The following is a 22,924-nucleotide window of genomic DNA, read 5'->3' as shown; positions in this document are numbered from 1 at the left end:
AAAATGATTAGTAAACTTGTAAGGAATAATTCAATGAAAAAGCTTAATAAAAAAATAGTGAAATGCATAAATTAATTTTCATTTATATATGAACTACTGTTAAAAAGCAATAGTTATTGCAAGAAAATTTTTAAATACACAAAATTCATAAGCATTTCTTGAACAGTGTATAAAAAATACAAGTTTTTTTAGTTATAATCTAAATTGAACAGTGTATAAAAAATTACTAGTTTTTTTTTTCTTTGTTATAATCTAAATTTTGACACAAGACATGGCATGACATCCATAAAACCGCCGGTAAAAGAGCAAATACAGTACAACTACTATTTATTCCTCCATAACTCCATCCATTTTATTTACTAATAATCAAAATCAAACCAATCACTCATTCTCCATCCATTTTATTTATTTACTAATCAAAATCCAACCAATCACTCATTAAGTGAAAATGGAGAACGAAATAACGCTTGAATTTAGATACATAGTCTGTAGTGGTACTTTAGTCAGAAAAAAAATCTGCCGGAGCACACTATTCTGCCGTATCAAACAGTCCAACAGCTTGTGTAGTGACCAACTAAAAAACCTACGGAATTCGGATAACCTCGTACTGATGAGAAATTTGAATAGGAGATTGCTCTGAGACAGGCCTGCTCTTTGACCAAAGCTCCAGGTTGACAATGCCAAAATCCCAGTGAACAAGACATTTTGATACCTCAGTAACATTAAATCGGTTGACAAGTGCCAAGCCAAGACATTTATCAACGAGCCTCCATTCACCTGAAATGAAATTAGAACGAAAATTTTATACAGAACAATTGTGTGCTACAACAAGTACCTAACTTGGTTAAACATCCACCTACAAGTACATTGGTCTTAAAATGGATGTTGGGTTTATCTTTTTTCCTTTTATTTTTGATGGGGGAAGTATGGAAAGATGGGATGTGGAAGAAAATCATCTCGCACACTGCTTTTTAGTTTGGTCATGGTGGTCTCTAATGGGGTAAATTGTCTAATATTATTGATTATTATTCCAGGAAGAAGATAAAATGACCGCTACCTACCATTAGGAATAAGGTCTCCTTCGAAGATTTGCTCCCCACCGTCTGGAAAGACTTCATGCATCAATCCATTAATTGAAGTAAATGAGACAAGAGATTCTGATGGGTGCAAAAGATTGAATGTTGGGTGAATTCTTAAGCATACCAACCTGCAAAATATACAAGAAAGCGTAGTAGAAACCAGAGCATCTAAATCAGCAAGAGTCAAAGCATTTGGTAGAAGAAACAACAGATAACAGGGATATATTAAGAATTGCTGTAGTCACTAATTGGAAAATAACATAACAGGGAATGTAAAAAATATTTAGCTGGGTTCATTACAGCCTCAACTTTGCACTAGAAAATCTGATCAGTATAAAAATGTAAAAAAGCGTTATTCGTTAGTCTTTGTAATAAAAAATGCCATAATCAACCATAGTCCATAATAACAATTCTCTTCTCTTTATTTAAAACCATGTAACTAAAATAGTTATCATAAATGAGATATAATGCCATTTGTTAGTGTACAAGAAAAGTTTCAAATAAAACCTTGAGAACCCTCCAGAACCAGCTCCAGCGTTGCGTGCTATTATGCTAGAGTTTATTTGGATGATGTTGGCAGCGTTCTTTGGAAAACATATCTGCCGTTGAAGAACCAATCCTCCACCAATATCACCCTCTAATAACACAGATTCCTCCTCTCCAGCATGCCCAAGTTCTCGACTGCAAGGAAAAAGAAATTTACTAAAAAGGGGACATGTTGAATACTAAATTGTAAGATGGGAAGGGTGGGGCAAGAATACAAGAACATGGTAATAAAAGGGTATATACAAGGATTAAAGTGGCCTTTGGTGGATATGCAACAATAATATTTCCCCAATGAAGTCGTGAAGTACAAGGGAAACTCACTTGATTATAGAATATTCTTCAGAACACCCAGCAGAACGATATTCTGTACCACTGTACTCCTCATATCCACTGATTTCAATCCTGCCATGAAGCCATTGTGTTCCTGAAAACATATGATTTATTGTTATGAATAATAAAATGAATATTATAAAGAAATATAAATAATTGCATCCATGTAGCATAAGGAAAACACATCCATTTATTGTGACAGCCAGTCAGCAACTCTAGACTCTTACTGCAAACCACAGAAAATATACGTCATAGGGAGAGTAAAGGAATTCTAAAACTGTTGTTAGACTTCCGTACTTACGGCAAAAACCCTGACCATTTTGTAGGTGTGTGTGGAGAACAGGAGAAGTTGGATAAGGGAATTTCTGAAAAAAGTTGCGATCAACAGCTGATTTCAGCTGATTCAGGAAGCCAGTATTTAGGAGACTCGTAATCATTACAAGATCCCTTTGATTTTTCATTTCATAAGTACTTGTTGAAAAGTTAATTTAAATTGGTTTAAGTCACTTGACTATTATTACAAGAAAGTTCCCTATAGCTGAGTGAGGAAAACAAATATTCTAAATGCCTAACTGCTGCACTGCACAAACCGTAAGTTTATTTTGTATAAAAAAAAGAAATGGAAAATTTCAGGAACTTCATGTACACTTCCAAAATATTTAAAAAAATATATTAAATGAAGTGCTAATGGGTAATCAATTTACCTGAAGGAAAGTGTATCATGGAGATGATTCTACCCCCAATCCAGGGAACAACTTTAAGAAGCCAGTCACTACTTTTCAGTTCAATGGGAGTTCTTGAAAGCTCCATACCCTTGGGTCCAGAAACTTCGTCTTCGACATCAGGAATTTGAATTGCTTTTTCTGCAAAACATTCAAAAAGTAGTAGCACAGCTTAATGCAGACTTGGCATTTTTTCGATACTTGCATGCACATTAGATACAATTCGGAAGTCAAATGTAACATAATAGGCAGAACACTGCTAGTGCTTAAGCTCCACTCTGCCCATGGAGAGGGGACATGAGAACTAAAACCCTTCAATAAATGTTGATTCTCAAGAGAGTGGAAAACCCATATAAAAGGTAAAAATATCGAGTAGAATAGTTATAGCACAGAAATAGCAAGGTGGACATCCAATCCAAGAATAATTTTTTATAAATGTCATATTATAGTTGTCAAAAGTAGACTTATTTTCAAGAGATGACCTAGAAAACACTATATCTATACCACAGAATAAAATGTAGATCAGCAGATAAAAGGATGGTGAAGAAAATAAGAACTTAAGTGTAAAATAAGAATATATAACATATATAAGATGATATTCATAAATTGACCAGGTAAGCATTTGAACAAGCACATACCCAGACGTTCCTTGTATTGCTTCTCACTAGTAGATACCAGCTTCGACACCTCCTCTTCTGAAGGCAAATTTACATGCAGATCTTCCCCATCCACTCCCCATGTATCAAGCTGTTTACAAAACAAATTGTATAAATATTAAGATCAATGAATTCATAAAAGATAGATTAATGAAAAGAAGAGGCACAATATTTTGCAGTTTCATCTGTACTAAAGTTTCATCTACTTCATAGTTTCCTCTTATGAGAAATAACATACCATTGCACCCCCACCTAGTAATAGTTGAATATGGAGGCGGCGTTTAGGTCTTTTCCATGATCCTTCAGTTCTGTGCACACTCACAGTAACTGCCGTTGATTGAAGTTGAGCCGAATAATGTGTTAATAAATAATTGCCTTTTGTGAATTCATATCCATCGCCATCATCTTCAAATAGAAAACCTTCAGCTTTACCTGTCAATGATTCAAATCTTATTCAAAATATCTTCAAGAGCAAGACACTAATCTGAAGAGTAAAGACCTTATTAAAAATATCAGTTATAGACTTATCATATTCAAACATGCCAAGGTCAAATTTGATACATGGACTAACCAGATTCATCTAAAGCCACGAGAAGTGTCAATTCATCTGATGGATTAGCTTCTCCAACATGCTGAAGAGGGAGTCCCACAGGAATAATTGAGCCACCTTTCAAATATAAAGCTGGCAAATCCTGGCACGCTCCAAATTGAATAAAATAAATATTTTTTGTTAAGATAATAAAAAGAGGAACATATAATTATCAGTACAAACAAAATCCTCTCAAAAAGAAAAAATAGAAGAAAAAATGAGCAGAAGGAAGAAAACAAATATACCGGATGTGCATCACCGAAATCAAAACCCAACCATATCCCCTTCGGTAGAGCAACCTCCAACTTATCCAACCCCTGATTGCGTGTGGTGCTGATCAAGAAACAAGTAAGACATTAAAATATGAAATCAGCACAACTTGCATGATAAAGTCATAAATGAGAGAAAACACTACTCTTCCATTTTTAATGTTTGCCTCTATAATGCCAAATGACCAATGTCGGATAAGGAACTTCATCTTTAAATACATAAAACCACACTCAATAAATATAGAAAACCTTGACTTTAGTGTAGAAGTTTGTTAGGATGAAAGTTTCAATTAGTTTAGATAAGATTAAGATTTGAATTATCCAATTCAGATTTCATTTCAGACTTAAATTTCAGTTTTAGCAGTTTCAGCATATTCAAACCTCAATTGGTCCTAACCACCAGCTTGGAACTGATCACAATTCACAACGGTAAACCACCAGTTCCACCACTGTCATCATCGATAATATTCCTTGTAAAAGAAAAGGAAGGAAGGACATCGTATGGTTTAACAGGAGATTTACGATGATAGAAATGACTCGTTTCACAACTAGAAAAGATGACTTGCAATTTCCTTTTCCTATCATTCCCCCTATATAAAAAATCTCTGCTAAAATGTATTATAGCATCAGGAAAAACAAGCCTAATTCGTGCAAAGACAGCTCGCAAAATATATCGGTGTCTGCTTGATTGATGATAAAAAGAGTAAGGAACTAATATAACATTGCATGCATAAACAGAGTAAGGAAGTATAATAACCTTGCATACACTAAAACTGGACCAAGCAAAAATGAGTTTTCAAGTTTCCTCAAGCTAGGATCTTTCGGATCTGCAAATTCAAAAATAAAAGTCCATGATGCATAAGAAGAAAGTTCAATTAATAAAACCAAAGACATAAATAATCAACAGAACAAGAACCCACCAGCAAAGAAAGTAGGGGTTGCCACTGGAATGCCCTTTGTATGCGCGAAATAAAAAAGTGTGTAGATAAGAGGGATAAGGCGGTAGCGCCTTTTCAATGCTAATCGGCAAACTTCTTCACACTAAAAATTAGAGCTGAATTAGTGTACAGTTTTAGCATATAGGTAATTTGAAATTACGTAACACAATTTCATTATATGAGGAAAACAAAATCATAAGAATTGTAGGTTGTCCTGTCCTCTGATTCAATAGACAAACTTGTTCTTGTCTCTCATCTGAGAGTGCTAGGAACACATTGTAAAGAATTAAAGGGTTTTCTATTAAAGAAACATGCCATTCATTCAGAATTTAGTCAGATGGGCAAGGCAAATATTTTTTTATGCTCTATATATCTTAAATGAGATAAAAACATATCCATTGATTATAAAGTTCCACTAAAAGTTCATTTTTAGTGAAGGGGGTGGGGAAGCTGCAAAACAAGTTTGGAAGTTGAGACTAAATATGTTCACAACATATGTGCAACAGAGAACCTGAAGCATATATGACATTATTTACTTTTTATTCATTAACTAAAAATTATTAACCTTACTTTTTATTCATTAACTAAAAATTATTAACCTGATGCCAAGCTAATGATCAAGCTCAACTAAACAACCTTCATAATTTTTACTCCGCGTGATATATAAGGGCATACAACTTCATCTTGGAATTTATATAGATGCCCATTATATGACAAGTTGGAAACCATTATAATGATTAATTTTATGCAGCTAAACTGCTAAAGTTGATCCAACCTCTTCCCCAAAGGACCAGGGTTCATGGTCAGTTGTTCCAACTTCAGAATGCCCTCGGCAAAAGGGAAACAAGGAACCTACACCCATCCACCTTCCAAAAAGCCTCGGTGTTGCATTTCCAGCGAATCCACCAATATCAGGACCTGAAAGTGGCTGACCACTGAGTCCCTGAACACAATGAATGCAAATTATGAAAAAAAAATTGAAAATGTATTTAATGTGATAGTTTATATTTAAATAAACAACAACAACAACAACGCCTTATCCCACTAAGTGGGGTCGGCTACATGGATCAAATGCCGCCATAAAGTTCTATCAAAGACCATATTTGGATCCAACTCATTGACCTCTAAATCTTTTCTAATGGTTTCTCTAATAGTTTTCTTAGGTCTTCCTCTACCTCTTTTAACCTGACTCTCCTCCATTTGATCTACTCTTCTTACCACGGCGTCTACGGGTCTTCTCTCTACATGTCCAAACCATCTAAGCCTATTTTCTACCAACTTTTCTACTATAGGTGCTACCCCCACTCTCTCTCTAATGATGTCATTCCTAATCCTATCATGTCTAGTCTTACCACTCATCCAACGCAACATCCTCATCTCCGCTACGCTTACTTTACTCTCGTGTTGGCTCTTAACCGCCCAACACTCCGTACCATACAACATTGCCGGTCTGACTGCTGTCCGATAGAACTTTCCTTTCAGCTTAAGTGGTACTTTCTTATCGCACAAAACACCAGAGGCTCTTCTCCATTTCAACCACCCAGCTTGAATACGATGATGTACATCAGCTTCTATTTCTCCGTCATTTTGTACTATGGACCCAAGATATCTAAACCGTGTAACTTGGGGTATGATATGATCGCCAACTTTCACCTCTAAGGTAGACCCACTTCTCCTTTTACTGAAGTTACATTCCATATATTCCGTCTTGTTTCTACTCAGGCGGAAACCGTACGCTTCTAAGGCTTGCCTCCAAGTCTCTAGCCTCCCGTTTAACTCCTCCCTCGACTCACCAAGCAAGACTACATCATCTGCAAAAAGCATACATCTCGGTGCTAACTCTTGGATGTGTTCCGTCAGTACATCCAAAACTAAAGTAAAAAGATAAGGACTTAGGGTTGACCCTTGGTGCAGTCCTATTGTTATGGGAAAATCTCCGGTATCCCCATCCTGCGTCCTCACACTAGTCGAAGCCCCCTCATACATATCCTGGATAGCTCTAATATAGGCAATCCTCACCCCTTTCTTCTCCAGGGCTTTCCACAAAATCTCTCTAGGTACTCTATCATACGCCTTCTCCAAATCAATGAAAACTAAGTGCAAGTCTTTTTTATCCGTCCGATATCGCTCCATCACGCGTCGAAGTAAGTAGATAGCTTCCATAGTCGACCTCCCAGGCATAAAACCAAATTGGTTATCCGTAACGTGAGTCTCTTTTCTTAGTCTTCGCTCAATTACCCTTTCCCATAACTTCATGGTATGACTCATTAGCTTAATTCCCCTATAATTCGCGCAATCTTGTATATCCCCCTTGTTCTTATAGATTGGAATTAAGGTGCTTCTTCTCCACTCGTCCGGCATTTTCTTCGTCCTCATAATCTCGTTGAAAAGTTTTGTGAGCCACCCAATTCCTCTATCGCCAAGACTTTTCCACACTTCGATAGGTATGTTGTCCGGCCCAACTGCCTTGCCATTACTCATCCTTTTCAACGCTTCTTTCACCTCGTGCTCCTGAATCCGACGATAATAGTTATAGTTTCGGTCCTCCTCTCTGATGTCTAACCTGTTAGAGTCTGGTAAGATCTCATATCCTTCATTAAATAAGTTGTGGAAATACTTCTTCCATCTATCCTTAATATCTCTCTCTTGCACCAAAACTATACCCTCTTCATCCTTAATACACTTCACTTGGTCCAGGTCTCTTGTCTTTCGTTCTCGTCCCTTCGCAAGCTTGTATATAGATTTCTCCCCCTCCTTGGTACCTAAAGATTGGTATAATCCTTCAAATGCTTGAGTTCTCGCTTCGCTCACCGCCTTCTTAGCCTCTTTCCTAGCTATCTTATATTTATCCCAAGTTTCGGCATTTTTACACTTAGACCAATCTCTAAAACAATCTCTCTTGATCCGAACTTTACTCTGAACACTGTCATTCCACCACCAAGATTCTTTACCCCTAGGTCCAAAATCTAGAGGTTTTGGACCTAGGGGTAAAGAATCTTGGTGGTGGAATGACAGTGTTCAGAGTAAAGTTTGGATCAAGAGAGATTGTTTTAGAGATTGGTCTAAGTGTAAAAATGCCGAAACTTGAAGTAAATACTAGATCATAACAAAAGAATGACATTTTAATTCTTCTGGAACTGAACTACTTAACCAAAAATTATGAAAAAACATAAGTGAAAATAAATATTCCTTGAAGAAAGAAAAAAAAAATCTAGCTTTCGCTGATTATAGTTCTAAAAACAAAACTAGCAATAAGATCTAGTTCCAATAGCACCATAAAGAATAAATCATAACCACAACCCAAAGAAAATTTGGAAAGGATAGTCAATATAGTCCATGACATTATGTAATGTCGCTTTTGTAACTGCTACTTGCAGCCATCTTGTTTTATGAGGATACAGTAATGTGCAGTTAATTAGTGGTATTATTCATTATTAGGGTAGCTAATTGGCATAACAACTTAAATCCAGCTAGACATGCACTGCGTATCCATTACTGGTGCATACAGAAAGTGCAGAACAAAATGGATATATGGCATGAAAAGGAAAGGACTACAAACACTTAAATCATGCTTCACAAAAATTGCAGAACTGAATGGTGCCAAGAGAATCTCGAATGACAGTGTTGTTCAAGGGAAGTAGCAGTGTGCTACAAAGATCCTTACCAGCTGAAGCACCATGGAGATACTCATATGAAGATGCTCCCAGGTTGAAAGATTATCTCCAGTCCATGTTGCGGCATACCTTTGGCTTCCACTAAATCCAGCTCTTGTGAGAACAAAAGGACGCTTATTTTCATTAGCCAGTTTCATGCCTTCATAGGTTGATCTTGCCATCAGCAGACCATACACCTATAGTGAAAAGTCGTCATAAATAATAAAAGTCCAGAGGCACACCACATTACAGGATAAGGCTTAATATAACTCAACACCTATAAATTAATAAACTAACATAAGAATCAAGTCACACAACAGTATCTTATTACGTAATCAAACTGCATCCAACTTGTAAGCATTGTTCATAAGTTTATGGTAAATTAATATGCGACTCCAAAAATTATAATAAAGGGCAAAGAATATTACGTTATGATAGAAAGAATGATTCTGACAGCCTCCAAGTTCGCCATCTCCTCTATGAACATTGCTCTCAGGCATTGTTTTCGTTACAGCCTGGAAAAGAAAGGGATTTAAAAAGGTTGTAATCGGATATAGCAAGAGCCTCAAATAGTGAGAGTTGGTGCATATATTGTTAAATATTCAGAGAAAAAACCCAGTGAGATTATAGTATTAATTACCTTTAAGACAGCTGGTTCGTTCATATCATTCCATATACCATCAACACCATTGGAAACAAAGTCTTTAACTAAATTGGCCCACCATGCACGAACTTTTGACTGTGTATAGTCAGGGAAGACACAAGGTCCAGGCCACACGTCCCCTGAGATTGGATACATGGGCTCGATGCATCACCAAAAGGAAAAGGGAACAAAAGGACATAAACTGAATAAGTATTAAAGTACAAAGAAAAATTACCAACAAAAGGTGTTCCATCTGCCTTTTGGACCCAAACATCATTTTCAGAACCACTGTCATATACAAAATAACCCTTTTCCTGCTTGATCCCAGGATCAAGCATCCAAATACCTTTGAAACCACTATAATGGAGACCTTTCACTAAAGACTTGGGATCCCTAAAACGCTCCTGAAAGATAGCATAATACTTACTTTTCTAGCCAAAAAATTATTATTATATAGACATTAAAAATGGCCAGCCAGCCCAAACCAAAAGTTTAACTTAGCATTTTCCAAAGTACAAGTGCAGGTTGGAGAGTTAATGCTGGGCACCAAAAGAAAATTTTGCAATACATCACTTTAACTTATGTGTTGCAGACTACACGTACTCGTCGTCTGAATAATTCATGTGCATGAATAAGAAAACCTTGTGTGAAAATCAAAAAGATGACACTGTAAATTGATTGCTGATTGTAGAGGAAATACATGCCTTGTCAAAGGTAAAACAACGAAAACCATCCATGTAATCAATATCCATCCATATCACATCACAAGGTATGCTCTTTTCCCGAAATGTTTTTGCAACCTGCAGATGTTAAATTGTTAAAAGTTAAATAAAATATGAAGCAATCTTTTGCAAAACTAACCTAAAAGAAGATAGCAATGAATATTTGAATGTGTCTACAATACATATAAGCATGTAATATATCTGGTATGACGTGCATCAGAATTTCAGAACCCAGGGGATGTTTGTTTCAAGTTATAGAATTATATTACCAAGAATAATGTTCCTTGGAATAATATTGCAGGAACATCATACATGGGCATCCTTCACAAGTATGTGTGGTAATACTCAATATTCCCAGGAATATTTTTAAACTGGTTAGATTAAAATAAATAAATAAAATTGAGGTAGAATAAGATGGAAGTCGGAAGTTCTAATTAGTTGAGTTTTAAAATGATTTTTCTTCCCATGGTAATGTTGGATTTCCACCCCTTCTCACAGAGGGATGAAAAAAGTACAGCATGGATAAAAGATATTACCGATAACCCAGGATTATCTTTGAAAAATCTGTACCAAACATGATAATGTTATATTCCCGATCTCACTTTCACAATAATACTTTTGCAAGCTTTGAAATAGCGGTCAGAACTTGGAATACATGTCATATTCAGCATCTCAAGCTCAAGCTTTCTACATATACAAATGCTATTTATCCCTGGCTCATCACTATTGAGAGAAAGTAGGAGCAGACGAAGTACCTCCAGAACTCTGTGATCAGATAAATAGCTCCAGCGGCATTGTTGATAGCCTAACGACCACTTTGGGGGCATAAACACAGTTCCTGATGATAAAAGAATCCGTAAGGAACTTTCATCACCAGAATAAAGTAAATGATGATGATGATGCAAATTGTTGTACAGAATAATGTTCACATCTAACACATGCATGGAGTTTTAACTTAAAATTGGCCTTTTCTTGAATCTAAACATAAAATATCCTGAATCTTAGTGCATGCTCAGAGAATCCATTTTCACTAGTTTGAAAGATTTTGCTCTTTTATTCACTTGAGGCACCATCCAAAACCCATTGCATATTAGTATGTTACGAATATTTGTGCACGCATGCAACATATTAAAATGCGTATCATATGAATCCTGATTTCATGTGGGTCAACTTTAGGTACTATGTTCTTCTATATGAACTACATTCATCAACCAAAGACGGACATCGGTTTGTCCAACAATAAAGGTGCATCACATCTTATGTGAAGCTATATCATTTATAATTGTAGTCTTTGTTTAGAAAATTACCAATTGCTTTTGATAGAGATATCAACACTTCCGTAGGTGAAGCAAAAGGACCAAACATAATGACAGGATATGAGGATGGAGCAATGAAACGTATTGTTGATTCTTTCCTCAGATCTATCTGCTCATGAGCACAGCAAAAGACCATCAAACAGATAATTATATCATTATCAAAGAACAAGTGTGTATTGTCTAGGTTAACCTCAATAAATGACATAACGCTAAATGCAACAGCACCTCACAGCGCCTTGTAGTGTCAGCAAGAATTCCTAGTGCCTCGCCATTTGGAAGAACAGCTAACACCCATGGATGTGATTGGTATAACGATGAAGTTCCAGGACCATAACCATATGCATCAGTGTTCCATGTGAAAACCTTAAAATAAAATTATAACTCATGAGCATATAGATATTAAGAAAATCTCTTTGAAACTAAAAATTTCATATAGCTGACTTACTCTTTTTCCTGTCCTCTCAAGCTGTCCACTAACTTCTCCAGTTCCATAGAGGGAGGTACCTACAGGTAGCTGCTTCAAAAACAAATTCAATCAACTTTTGAAAGCAGGGGAAATGGAATTGCATGAGCAGCAAACTAGACCAGGACAAAAATTAAAAGAGAGAATAAAAAGATAAACAAACAAACAATACTTGAGCTAAAAGGCAACCAAGATTTAGACTCTCTTTGGTAAAAAGTAGCAAATGGCGGATAAACTAGCTGATAATAAATGAGCTTGTAGCGGATAAGCTAGCTTATAGCTGATAGTGGATAAGCTAGTAGATTGAATTTGAAGTGTTCGTAAAATTACTGGATGAACTAACAGATAAATATAAATGACAGAAAAATATTTTTAATTAATACTTTTTTTTAAATTAATCAAGATAATAAGGGTACAAATGTGTGTGTGTGTGTGTGTGTGTGTGTGTGTGAGAGAGAGAGAGAGAGAGAGAGAGAGAGAGAGAGAGAGAGAGATGATCCACTATAAGCTCAAACGCTAGCATCTCAAAAAATGCTGGAAGTAAGTTAAAAAAATACTATAAGCTATGAGATAAGGACTGTTACCAAACAACTATACTTTAATCGTACGAGTGTGTACGCCAATTTGGACTTGACAAAGCAGAGTCTTATAATATAACAATCAAAAGTTATGATGTCAGAAACCAAAAGAAGAAAAAAAAGCAACTGACCTCAAGTTGAACAACTTGCTGCTCTAGCAGGCACTCAAAAGTAGGGGTATATGAAGGAACCTTGTGAGTACCAGTGATGGGAGTCTCTCTATCCTTACTATTCACAAAAGAAATACTTGGATATGCGGCATCTCTATCATTTAGAGAACAATCAAATCGAAATACTCCATCATCTAAAATAGGCTCAAAAATCATATTCCCTGATCTCACATCGCTACTACCACTAGAGACTTGTCCTTCGTCATTAGCCATTTTGGATATAAACTTCTCAATAATTCTCTTTCTTCTGCAAACCAAAAAATAGCATAAACACAATTAATAGCCATGTAAACCAAAAAAAAAAAATTTAAAATAGTAATGATCATGAAAATGGTTTTACAAATATGAAATGAAATAAGAAAACAACAATCATAATTACAATCAGGTAAGTAATTTATTCTGCTGAAACAAAAATTGATTCTTCTTAAGTTGATTTTGTCTAAATGTGAATTTAAGGTTAAGTCGTTTATTTTTGGACACATGCATGTAAATATGAGTTGAACAACAAACAAATTTGAGTGTAAAAATCAATTATAGAGTCAAAAGCTACAATTTCTAGCTTCAGGTTAGAATCAATTCTAGAAGCAAATCAATTCTGATTAAGAGCGATCAAACATGTCAAAATCAATTCTACACCTTTATAATCAATTTTTACACTGAAATTTTGACATGTTTCTCTCGAGTAAAATTGATTTTGCATTGATTCTAACTTGTAGATTTTGAGTCTAAACAGTGATTTTTACACCAGAATTTTTTGCTTAACTCACTAGTACGTAAATGTAACAAATCATAAATCATTTACATTCAAGTCACTTTTAACTAAAATCAATTTTTATCACAGCAGAACCAAACATGCACATAATCAATTTTGTCTCCTGCAAAAGTGAAACCAAACATGCACAATATCTTTAGTTGAATTCAGTAAAAAAAAATCACTTAAAATTGATGATTGTCTCCTGCAAAAGTGAAACCAAACATGCACAATATCTTTAGTTGAATTCAGTAAAAAAAAATCACTTAAAATTGATGAATAAGCTACTCAAGCTTCCACATCGTAAATCCGATGGATCGATCAGCAATTAAAGCATGCAAGGACTAAAAGTTGCATACCAAAGGACCTGCAACTTATGTACTGTGAAGTGGAGTAATCAGAGAAAGAACCTGAGAGTGATGATCAAAGAGGAAAATGGAGTGTTCCGGTGAAGACGACGGTGACGAAACGGAGATATCGACGGTGGTGAAAATGGAATCGCTGTGGGTTTGGTGGTGATTAGCTCTGTTTGGTAAACCCAAAAAAAGAGCTTTTAGCTTATAAGCTCATTTGACAAAAAAAGCTCTGTTTGGTAATACTTTAGCTCTGTTTGGTACAACGAGCTTATAGCTTATTTCAGGAGCTTATAAGCTATTTTTCAGAAGCTACTTCAAGTAGCTTTTGAGCTTATAGCTTTTAGCTTCTCATTTTTTCTTCCATATTTACCCTTATTATTCAAAGCAAAAGCTATCACCTAATTTTACCAAACACTTCAACTAGCTTATCAGCTAAAAGCTATCAGCTAGCTTATCAGCTAAAAGCTATCAGCTATCAGCTATCAGGTAATTTTAGCAAACAGAGCCTTTATAACTGCCACTGTAACTGCTGCAACTCAACGCTTCTTTCATCGTTTCTTGTGCGCCCCGTGGACTTCTTTATTTATACTCCCTCCGGTCCTTTTTACAAGACACAAATGGGTCAACTAAAGTTGATGTATTTGGTCTACATTTTGAACCAAATACATAAACTTTAGTTGACTCATTTGTCTCTTGTAAAAAGGACCGGAGGGAGTATCATTTTTTATATTTTTTAAAAAAGAAGGGGAAGAATAAATCCATGCAAACATGGAATTGTGTCTTAATTTTTTTTCCTTTACATTTAATTTCAATATATACAAAAAAAAATAAAATCAACAAAAAACTTTCACTTTGTTTTGCATCCACGATCCCTGGTATTTACTATTTAGCATATGGATTCTTTAAATGGTTTCAAAGGGTATGGTTATGGTGCATAAGGAGATCCTTATGCACCGTGCATAATTGCTTTCTACACCCAACATAATTGTTTTCTACACCCCAAGTGAAAACTTAATTCTAATAAGTAGAGGTGTCAATAGAGCCTCAAATTTCAAAGCCCACTTAAAAAAGCCCCCACCAAGCCCACTAAATTAAAGCCCCCTAATTGAAAAGAATTATTTGGGCAACTTATTCAAAACAGCTTATTTATGCAAAACAGCTTATTCGAAACAACTTATTAGGATCACTTTTTTTAAAACCGCTTATTCAAAAGAGCTTATTTATGCAAAACAGCTTATTTGTGCAAATCAGCTTATTTATACAAAACAGCTTATTCCGATTTCATTTTAAAAAACAACTTATTCAAAACAACTTATTTATGCAAAACAACATATTTATGCAAAACAACTTATTCAAAACAGCTTATTTATGCAAAACAGCTTATTCGAAACAACTTATTTATACAAAATAGCTTATTTGTGCAAAACAGCTTATTCAAAACAACTTATTTATACAAAACAGCTTATTTGTGCAAACCAGCTTATTCAAAACAGCTTATTTATACAAAACAGCTTATTTCGATTTCATTTTGAATAAGCTATTTATACAAAATAGCTTATTTGTGCAAAACAGCTTATTCAAAACAACTTATTTATACAAAAACAGCTTATTTGTGCAAAACAGCTTATTCAAAACAACTTATTTATACAAAACAACTTATTCCGATTTCATTTTAAAAAACAACTTATTCAAAACAACTTATTTATGCAAAACAACATATTTATGCAAAACAACTTATTCAAAACAACTTATTTATGCAAAACAGCTTATTCAAAACAACTTATTTATACAAAATAGCTTTTTTGTGCAAAAAAGCTTATTCAAAACAACTTATTTATACAAAACAGCTTATTTGTGTAAAACAGCTTATTCAAAACAACTTATTTATACAAAACAGCTTATTCCGATTTCATTTTAAAAAATCAAACCTTTAACAAATCATGAACAATGTCAAACCAAAATGACATAGCCACAAAAACAATGTCAAACCAAAATGACAAAGCCACAAAAACAATGTCAAACCAAAATGACATAGCCACAAAAACAATGTCAAACCTTTAACAAATCATGAACTTGCCCAAAAAAAAAGTAAAAGGAGAATGTTTTGTGTTGAAAATATTTTTTTTATACTTTTTAAGAATTGGTTACATAGAATTTTGCTTATTTGATTTTTTTGTGGGAAACAAATATCCTTTGGCGTAACTGTGATGACTAATCCTTTAAATTGGGGAGAATTTTATAAATGACAAAACTCTTTTTTTTTTCAAAAGATTTAACATTATTTATTTGATTAACATTACTTATTTGATTCGAGTTGTTTTTCCGATGCTAATATGAAATCAGTACAAATTTACACAAAAAATTAGTGTAATCAATTGAATACTTGAAAAATGTCTACATATTCTAACTTAATTGATAAAAATATTAAAATTTTTAAACCAAATATTATGACCGGGGCTCGAACACTATCAAAACCATTAAACCATACTTATGGTTTCAGTAAAAGTCATTATTTAAAATTGTTTATCAATAATAATTTTCATTATTCTTTTATTTTATAAACCATTAGACCATTATTTTTCTTTCACATACAAGAATATCAAAACCATTAAACCACAATTATACTTAAACAAAGGCAGAAATTCGTTTTACAACGGAAGAAACAAAAGAGAGATGATGGAGCTTATTAAAAAAAAGTGGTCACCGATTGATTAATTCACATTAAGTAATTGTTTTAAATGTTATAAGTGTGGACTATAGTTAGTGAATAATGGTTTAAATGTTTATCACATTTTTTCTTCTATTTTATTACAAAACCATCAGACAATTATTTTTGTTTCACATTGAAAACTATCAAAACCATTAAACCATATATATGGTTTCAGTAATAATTTCAGTGTATAACATCATAATCATTATTTAAAATCATGTACCAATAATAATTTCATCTTTTAAAACCATTACACAATTATATTGGTTTCACATACAAGACCATCAAAACCATTTAACCATACTTATTGTTTGAGTAATAATTCCATCATTTAAAACCATTACACAATTATATTGGTTTCACATACAACACTATAAAAACCATTAAACCAAACTTATTGTTTCAGTAATAATTCCATCATTTAAAACCATTACACAATTATATTGGTTCCACATACAACACTATAAAAACCTTTAAAGTAAACTTATTGTTTCAGTAATAATTCCATCATTTAAAACCATTACACAATTATATTGGTTTCACATACAAGACTATCAAAACCATTAAACCATACTTATTGTTTCAGTAATAATTTCATCAGTAACTAAACAATCTTTTGTAAACTCTTCTTCCTCATCAATTTGCACTGACGGTGTATCGCGTTTTGCGTCGAGTTTAAGTTTCATAAGAGTAGCCTCTGAATAAAAATTAAAACAGAACACATACAAGACGGACACGGTAAAAAACATCTGTTATCAATATTCGGCAGACCCAAAATTGAATCAAACACCAACTTTTTCTTGCAATTTCACAAGAACACCAATTACCATTTTTTTCCAGAATTCAAGTTTAAAACCAAACCGGATCCAACTCTACAAGAGCAGGTCGGATCAGCTCTCCATCAGAACCAATTCAAACACAGTAGCTACAAGTCGAGTTCGCAACAACAACAAAATCGAACGTCAAAACAGGCCGGTTTGCAGAAGTGAGAAGAAACCAAATTCATCGCAGCAACTGAGTTTTATTTCCATATGATTTTTTGTAGAAGAGTTTTACAATTTATTTCCATATGATTTTATTTCCTACACTGAACAACAATTTCATCAAAAAAATAATTCTAACTAAAATCCATCTCTTACTAGAAACCCACCTCAAAAGTTGTTTTTCCATTTGATGTCAAACTCCTAATTCTTCTAAGCTTCTCTTCAAAGTAATTACTCTTTTCCAAAACTCCTTTTTACTTGAATTGATTGCAACAAATCTATCAAAAAAATAATTCACACAAAAACAAAAGGGAACCAATTAGGGTCTTCTCTTCCATTCAATTCCATAAGCAATTTCTTAAATCCCAAATTCTAACTTCTCTAATTGTCAAGAACATATATTTACAACTATTGTAACCATCAACAAATTCGGTTCCAAGTTCAAATTCAAGCTTACAAGAGAACTCACTTCCAACACTTGTTTGTTCATTAATTCCTCTGAAATTGCAGCCCCAACAGTCCAAATCCGTGTCCAAATTACCTACATGCAATTGCCCAAACAACCAAAATTAGAAGAAATTAACTCAATTGAGCCCAAATTTGAGTTAAGGTAGTATTTCATTTTCTCTTATGTTTCATTTCTCTTATTGTGATGCAGAGAGAGGTGGAGAAAGTTGCAGAGACTGACCGGAATCATATCGGCGAGAGAGAGGTGGAAGATAAGACAGCTGCCATGGATGCATAACTGTAGCGTGTCGGCGGGAGGATCAAGGTTGCCGGGAGTCCATTGAACGCCGAGGCCGACAACGAGATTACGGTTACGGTTGCGGTTATTACGGTTACGGAGATTACGGTTGCGGAGGTATTGAAGATGATGAATGAGCATAGTTGGGAGCCAGTTTGTTACGACGGAAGCTGTGGCGGTAACGGTGACCTCAATGTCGATTTGGCTTTCGTGAATGTAGACACTGTAAGTGCGAAGGTTTTCGTGTTGGCCACGGTTGATGGCGGTGACGGTGCAAGCCATGAGAATGACGGTGTAAAGATTTATTTTCTTTGGCGCGTTCGTTCTTTTCTATCACTGTAATATTCAGAATGAAAGAAATGGTTAGCGCAATTTGGAATTTCCCACGCCAGGATTATAACACGTGTCCCTGATCTGACGGTTGTGATATGTTATGCATGGTGCATAAGGAATGACTTATGCACCATAACTTTTGCCGGTTTCAAATACCTTCCTAATTATCTTTGGGGAATTAGTCACTTTAGTCCCTGAATGGGGAACGATTCGTCAATTTAGTCCCTGAATGCAGATAAATTGCAAAATAGTCCCTGAATGTAGACTTTGTTAGTCAATTTAGTCCCTGAATGCAGATTCCGTTAGTCAATTTAGTCCCTGAATGTAGACTTCGTTAGTCACTTTAGTCCCTGAAATTGACCATGCAGGGACTGTTTTGCATATTATCTGCATTCATGGACTAAATTGACAAATTGTTCCCCATTCAGGGATTAAAGTGACTAATTCCCCAATTATCTTTTCTTCAGAAAAAAATAAAAAATACCTTCTTAATTATCTATCTATTTATTTATCTATACTAAATAATTACTTCCCTCGTTCCTTTTCAAGTGTTTTTTAGAAAATTAACACCAAATTAACAATATGTATTTTTGCACATTTTCTTTCTATTATACCCTCGTTTTAATGCATCAATAAATCACTATTTTTATGCACACACCTTATCTTTTCAATAAATTGAATATGTTATCTTTCTCTTATAACAAACAATTGTTAGTTATTATTTTTTTCTCCAACAAATTCCTTTTTTTTTGCGCACTCTCTCATAACAAACAATTGTCAATTTTCTAAATATTATGCACATCTTTTTAATTATTTTAAGTCAATATAAAAATTATATTGATGAAACTTCTTCTTCTTCGTTGTCGTCTTGTTCTTGTATCTTGTCAAATGAGTCTTCAACTATTGCTCCTTCTTCACCTCTCGTCAGCATTTCCAATGATTCTTCCATTTTTTCTTTCTTTTGAACATTCATGGAGTCTTTTATTTTTCTTCTCTCAAATATATTCTTTTCCTTTACACTTGAAATTTTTAACAATTGTTACTCATCTTATTTATAGAATTTTAACTCTTCTTGAAATCATTGTTTGTAACAAAATTTTGTTTAAATTTGAAGATAACAAAAAAGAAACTTTGTTTTAAAAAAAAAACTTTAGGTTTCCAAATAGATAGCATTAATTAGTTTTTTTGAAAAATATAAGAGTAATTGACAAAGGACATAATTGACAAATCATACCCTTAAAATACCAAAAAGATAGTTAAATAGGAACGAAATATTCACCATAAAAAAAACACTTAAAAAGGAACATAGGGAGTATAAAGAAGATTTATATTATCATTCCTTCCATATCGACATTTTTTTGGCTTAATTTTTCTTTCACACTCATCTTTTATCTTTTATTTAAAAAACTATTTCTATCTTTTATATTGTATTTTTAAAATTTTATAATACATAACAATAGGAATAATCAACAACAATAATAATAAGAATTCCTATAAAAAAATAGTAGGAACAATGCATAACAATGAAAACAATATTGGAAACTATTCAAAACCTCATTTTAACCTTATATAAAAAATTAATTAACCTTATTTGATCAGAAATTTGATTTTGGAGTTTATAAGAAGATGAAATTTAGAGATCACTTTAAGAGGACATCTAGTCTGCGACCAGACATTGATGGTTTGTTGTTCACAACGTTATCTGAGGTGGAAGGGGCGGATCTAATTAAACCCTTTTTGTTGGAAGAAATTAAGGCAGTTGTTGGAAGAAATTAAGGCAGCAATTTGGGATTGTGATAGTTTCAAATGTCCGGGACCTGATGGAATTAATTTGGGTTTTTTTAAAGATTTTTGGGAATTGTTGAAGATTGATTTGATGAATTTTTTTGTGGAGTTTTACCGACACGGTAAGCTTACTAAAGGTCTCAATTCAACTTTTTTAGCATTACTTCCAAAGGTTGACAATCCGCAGATGTTACGATTGATCTGACTAAACATCATAAACCAACAACTTTTCTGGACAAGATGGCTTATTGGACTCTTAAGAGTCTTAGGTATCCAATTGATCTCTTTTTTCAGGTAATGTTCTCTTTAATTGATATTGTGAGTGTGATTTTTATTCATTATTATTATTATTATTATTATTATTATTATTATTATTATTATTATTATTATTATTATTATTATTATTATTATAAAAATCCGGGTTCTGGATCGATGAGAGTTGGATCTAGCAGAAGGGTTAGACTCCCACAATGTAGCGAACCATCGAATCTTTATTAGAAGAGGTGCTAGCATTACCTTACCTCCTTTGAAAAAAATTAACAAAAAAATGGATTTCAGGAATTACTGGTGTGATTTTGTGAGTTTGTATTTATATATTTTATTTATTTTATGGTCAGGGTTTTATTAATTATATCAGCACTTATTATTTTAAGAGTATATATAAAAAATGAAATTTTATTTGTCAAAATAGAATGAAATTGTATTGAAAAACTTAAAATCAGTTACACCTAACTCCTGAAAAGGCCTTTAAGGTACTTTTGTTTAAGGCCGCCATCATATTTTTAATTAGGTTTCTTGTGTTTCCTAAATATTCAATCATGCATAATGCATGTGATGTTTGGTTTGTTTGGCATGCATGTACTTTGGTAAGGTCAGTTGGTGAACTAGAACTTACATGAAAGGGGAAGTTAAGTAATGATCCAATGTTTTATAGCATATAGTCAAAATAAAATTCCACCACAAAATGATGACCTTTTGTTTTGAAAAAATCCACCACAAGATGATGTTTTTTACCTTTTGGTTTGAATGAAATTTCAATTGAATTTTATAATAATATGATCTCCCCTTGATGAACTTACTATCCTATAAATTATGTTCAAAGTTTCTTTTAGTTACTAACACCAAGATCAAAAGTATTTTATGTAATTTCTAACTTAAGTTGTATTTAATTGAAACAGAGAAGGTATGGATGCCGAGCAATGATGCTTTAGACAGTAGCTGCTGTCCCTGGCATGGTAGGAGGAATGCTGCTTCACTGCAAATCATTGCGCCGATTTGAGCACAGTGGTGGATGGATCAAAGCTTTGCTAGAAGAAGCAGAGAACGAGCGCATGCACCTAATGACTTTCATGGAAGTGGCAAAGCCAAAGTGGTATGAGCGTGCACTTGTCATAACTGTCCAGGGTTTTTTCTTCAATGCTTATTTCTTAGGCTATTTGCTCTCACCCAAATTTGCACACCGTATGGTTGGTTACCTTGAGGAAGAAGCTATTCACTCATACACTGAGTTTCTCAAGGAGCTTGACAAGGGTAATATTGAAAATGTCCCTGCTCCAGCTATTGCTATTGACTATTGGCAGCTTCCTCAAAACTCTACTTTAAGGGATGTTGTCGAGGTTGTCAGGGCTGATGAAGCACATCATCGCGATGTTAACCACTTTGCATCGGTATGTTTGTCTATCCCTTTGTCTCACTTTTGCGCAATCTATCCATTTATTTATCTATAAGCTACAAATTCAAGAGGCAGCTAGACGCATGTCCATGATCTGTCTTTTTATTATGATTCAGAGTGTATAAAGTACACATTTCTCAAACTGTGACATAGATAAGTCTTTATACATTCAAAACCATAGTTGTGTCTTTTTAGAAATGGAAAAAATCTTAGATCCTTCATCTGAGTATTTTGAATGGGATTCATCTGAGTATTCACTAGAGACCAATCTGTTGGCCTATTTTGGTGGTGGTGAACTGTTTTAAGACTCAAATTCTGAAGTCAATATTTTGGCTACAAAAAAATAAATAAAATTGCTGATGACAATTAGTATTAGTTGTTTTATTGGTTTATCTAATGATGCCAATGTATAAAACAGGGTGGAATCTTTATTTGTTTGAAGTCATGATAGTGCTTATACTTCTACTGTACACTCTTGAGGGTGCAGGTGGAGTTATATGACATTTCTGAGAGCTTCGTGATAAATTTTGCTTAATGATTCCTTGACATATTACTATTTGATTAAAGTCTCTATTACTTCATAGTTCATTGTACATAACTATTATTTCAAGAGAGGAATTGGATTTCAAATTTAAGGAGCAATGAGCAGAATGAACCGGTGAAGTTGAAATCTTGGAAAAGCGAAAATGTGGAACCAAATCGAGGATGTGTTGAGGAATTTTGTCCACATGGACACAAAATTTCTTTCTACATATCTTCTTCTTCTTTGACTTTAAGAATTATGTCAAAATAAAGACAATAATGGTGAAACTCAAGGAACAACAATCAAGGAAAAGTGTAGCCCTGCCCTTAATGTTGTAAAATAGGCAAAGTTAAGGGAAAATGATGGAAAAAGCTTACTCTACTAAATAGAGT

The 22,924-nt window shown here is 33.9% G+C and overlaps 3 protein-coding genes across 6 annotated transcripts; 1 reads left to right on the top strand and 2 right to left on the bottom strand.

The window, feature by feature from the left end:
- Positions 1-326: 326 nt before the first annotated feature.
- On the bottom strand, positions 327-14,338 carry LOC146920510 (uncharacterized). Of its 3 annotated transcripts, none has more exons than XM_085713924.1 (24): positions 14,290-14,338; positions 13,836-13,946; positions 12,636-12,921; positions 11,909-11,977; positions 11,689-11,826; positions 11,455-11,572; positions 10,903-10,985; positions 10,130-10,225; positions 9,661-9,829; positions 9,423-9,565; positions 9,211-9,297; positions 8,794-8,979; positions 5,905-6,072; positions 5,112-5,232; positions 4,949-5,018; positions 4,168-4,255; positions 3,905-4,025; positions 3,572-3,765; positions 3,316-3,424; positions 2,660-2,818; positions 1,947-2,049; positions 1,587-1,760; positions 1,062-1,207; positions 327-777 (listed from the first exon to the last, which is right to left on the bottom strand). In XM_085713924.1, exons 1-24 carry the CDS (start codon positions 14,331-14,333, stop codon positions 584-586), a joined length of 3,177 nt encoding a protein of 1,058 aa, XP_085570050.1. In that variant the 5' UTR covers positions 14,334-14,338; the 3' UTR covers positions 327-583. The 3 variants fall into 3 exon arrangements, with proteins under 3 accessions (XP_085570050.1, XP_085570052.1, XP_085570051.1); XM_085713926.1 differs by lacking the exon at positions 14,290-14,338 and adding an exon at positions 13,488-13,549 and having other exon boundaries at positions 13,836-13,959; XM_085713925.1 differs by lacking the exon at positions 5,905-6,072.
- Positions 14,339-17,492: 3,154 nt separating this feature from the next.
- LOC146920509 (uncharacterized) lies at positions 17,493-18,870 on the bottom strand. 2 transcript variants are annotated; one of them, XM_085710728.1, is made up of 3 exons: positions 18,163-18,868; positions 17,944-18,015; positions 17,493-17,752 (listed from the first exon to the last, which is right to left on the bottom strand). In XM_085710728.1, exons 1-3 carry the CDS (start codon positions 18,499-18,501, stop codon positions 17,729-17,731), a joined length of 435 nt encoding a protein of 144 aa, XP_085566854.1. In that variant the 5' UTR covers positions 18,502-18,868; the 3' UTR covers positions 17,493-17,728. The 2 variants fall into 2 exon arrangements, with proteins under 2 accessions (XP_085566854.1, XP_085566853.1); XM_085710727.1 differs by lacking the exon at positions 17,493-17,752 and having other exon boundaries at positions 17,785-18,015; positions 18,163-18,870.
- A 2,666-nt stretch (positions 18,871-21,536) lies between these two features.
- On the top strand, positions 21,537-22,167 carry LOC146920508 (ubiquinol oxidase 1, mitochondrial-like). Its single transcript, XM_085713928.1, has one exon. The coding sequence runs from the start codon at positions 21,570-21,572 to the stop codon at positions 22,062-22,064; it is 495 nt and encodes a 164-aa protein (XP_085570054.1). The 5' UTR covers positions 21,537-21,569; the 3' UTR covers positions 22,065-22,167.
- Positions 22,168-22,924: the final 757 nt, after the last annotated feature.

Source organism: Medicago sativa, chromosome 5 (assembly GCF_051527215.1).
Source record: "Medicago sativa cultivar Bolivia chromosome 5, Bolivia_mono, whole genome shotgun sequence".
In the NCBI taxonomy this organism is placed as follows: Eukaryota; Viridiplantae; Streptophyta; class Magnoliopsida; order Fabales; family Fabaceae; genus Medicago; species Medicago sativa.
The sequence above is the reverse complement of the archived record's forward strand: the minus strand, read 5'-3'. Positions and strand labels throughout refer to the sequence as shown.

Excerpts from the sequence above, each read along its gene's own strand:
- LOC146920509 (XM_085710727.1), bottom strand. The coding sequence starts at position 18,501 with ATGGCTTGCACCGTCACCGCCATCAACCGTGGCCAACACGAAAACCTT. Across the intron at positions 18,016-18,162 it reads CTCTCGCCGATATGATTCCG|GTAATTTGGACACGGATTTG; the intron begins GTCAGTCTCTGC and ends AATTGCATGTAG.
- LOC146920510 (XM_085713924.1), bottom strand. The coding sequence starts at position 14,333 with ATGAAAGAAGCGTTGAGTTGCAGCAGTTACAGTGGCAGTTATAA. Across the intron at positions 11,978-12,635 it reads AGCAAGTTGTTCAACTTGAG|CTACCTGTAGGTACCTCCCT; the intron begins GTCAGTTGCTTT and ends TTTTTGAAGCAG. Across the intron at positions 4,256-4,948 it reads CCAGTTTTAGTGTATGCAAG|CACCACACGCAATCAGGGGT; the intron begins GTTATTATACTT and ends TTTCTTGATCAG.
- LOC146920508 (XM_085713928.1), top strand. The coding sequence starts at position 21,570 with ATGGTAGGAGGAATGCTGCTTCACTGCAAATCATTGCGCCGATTTGAG.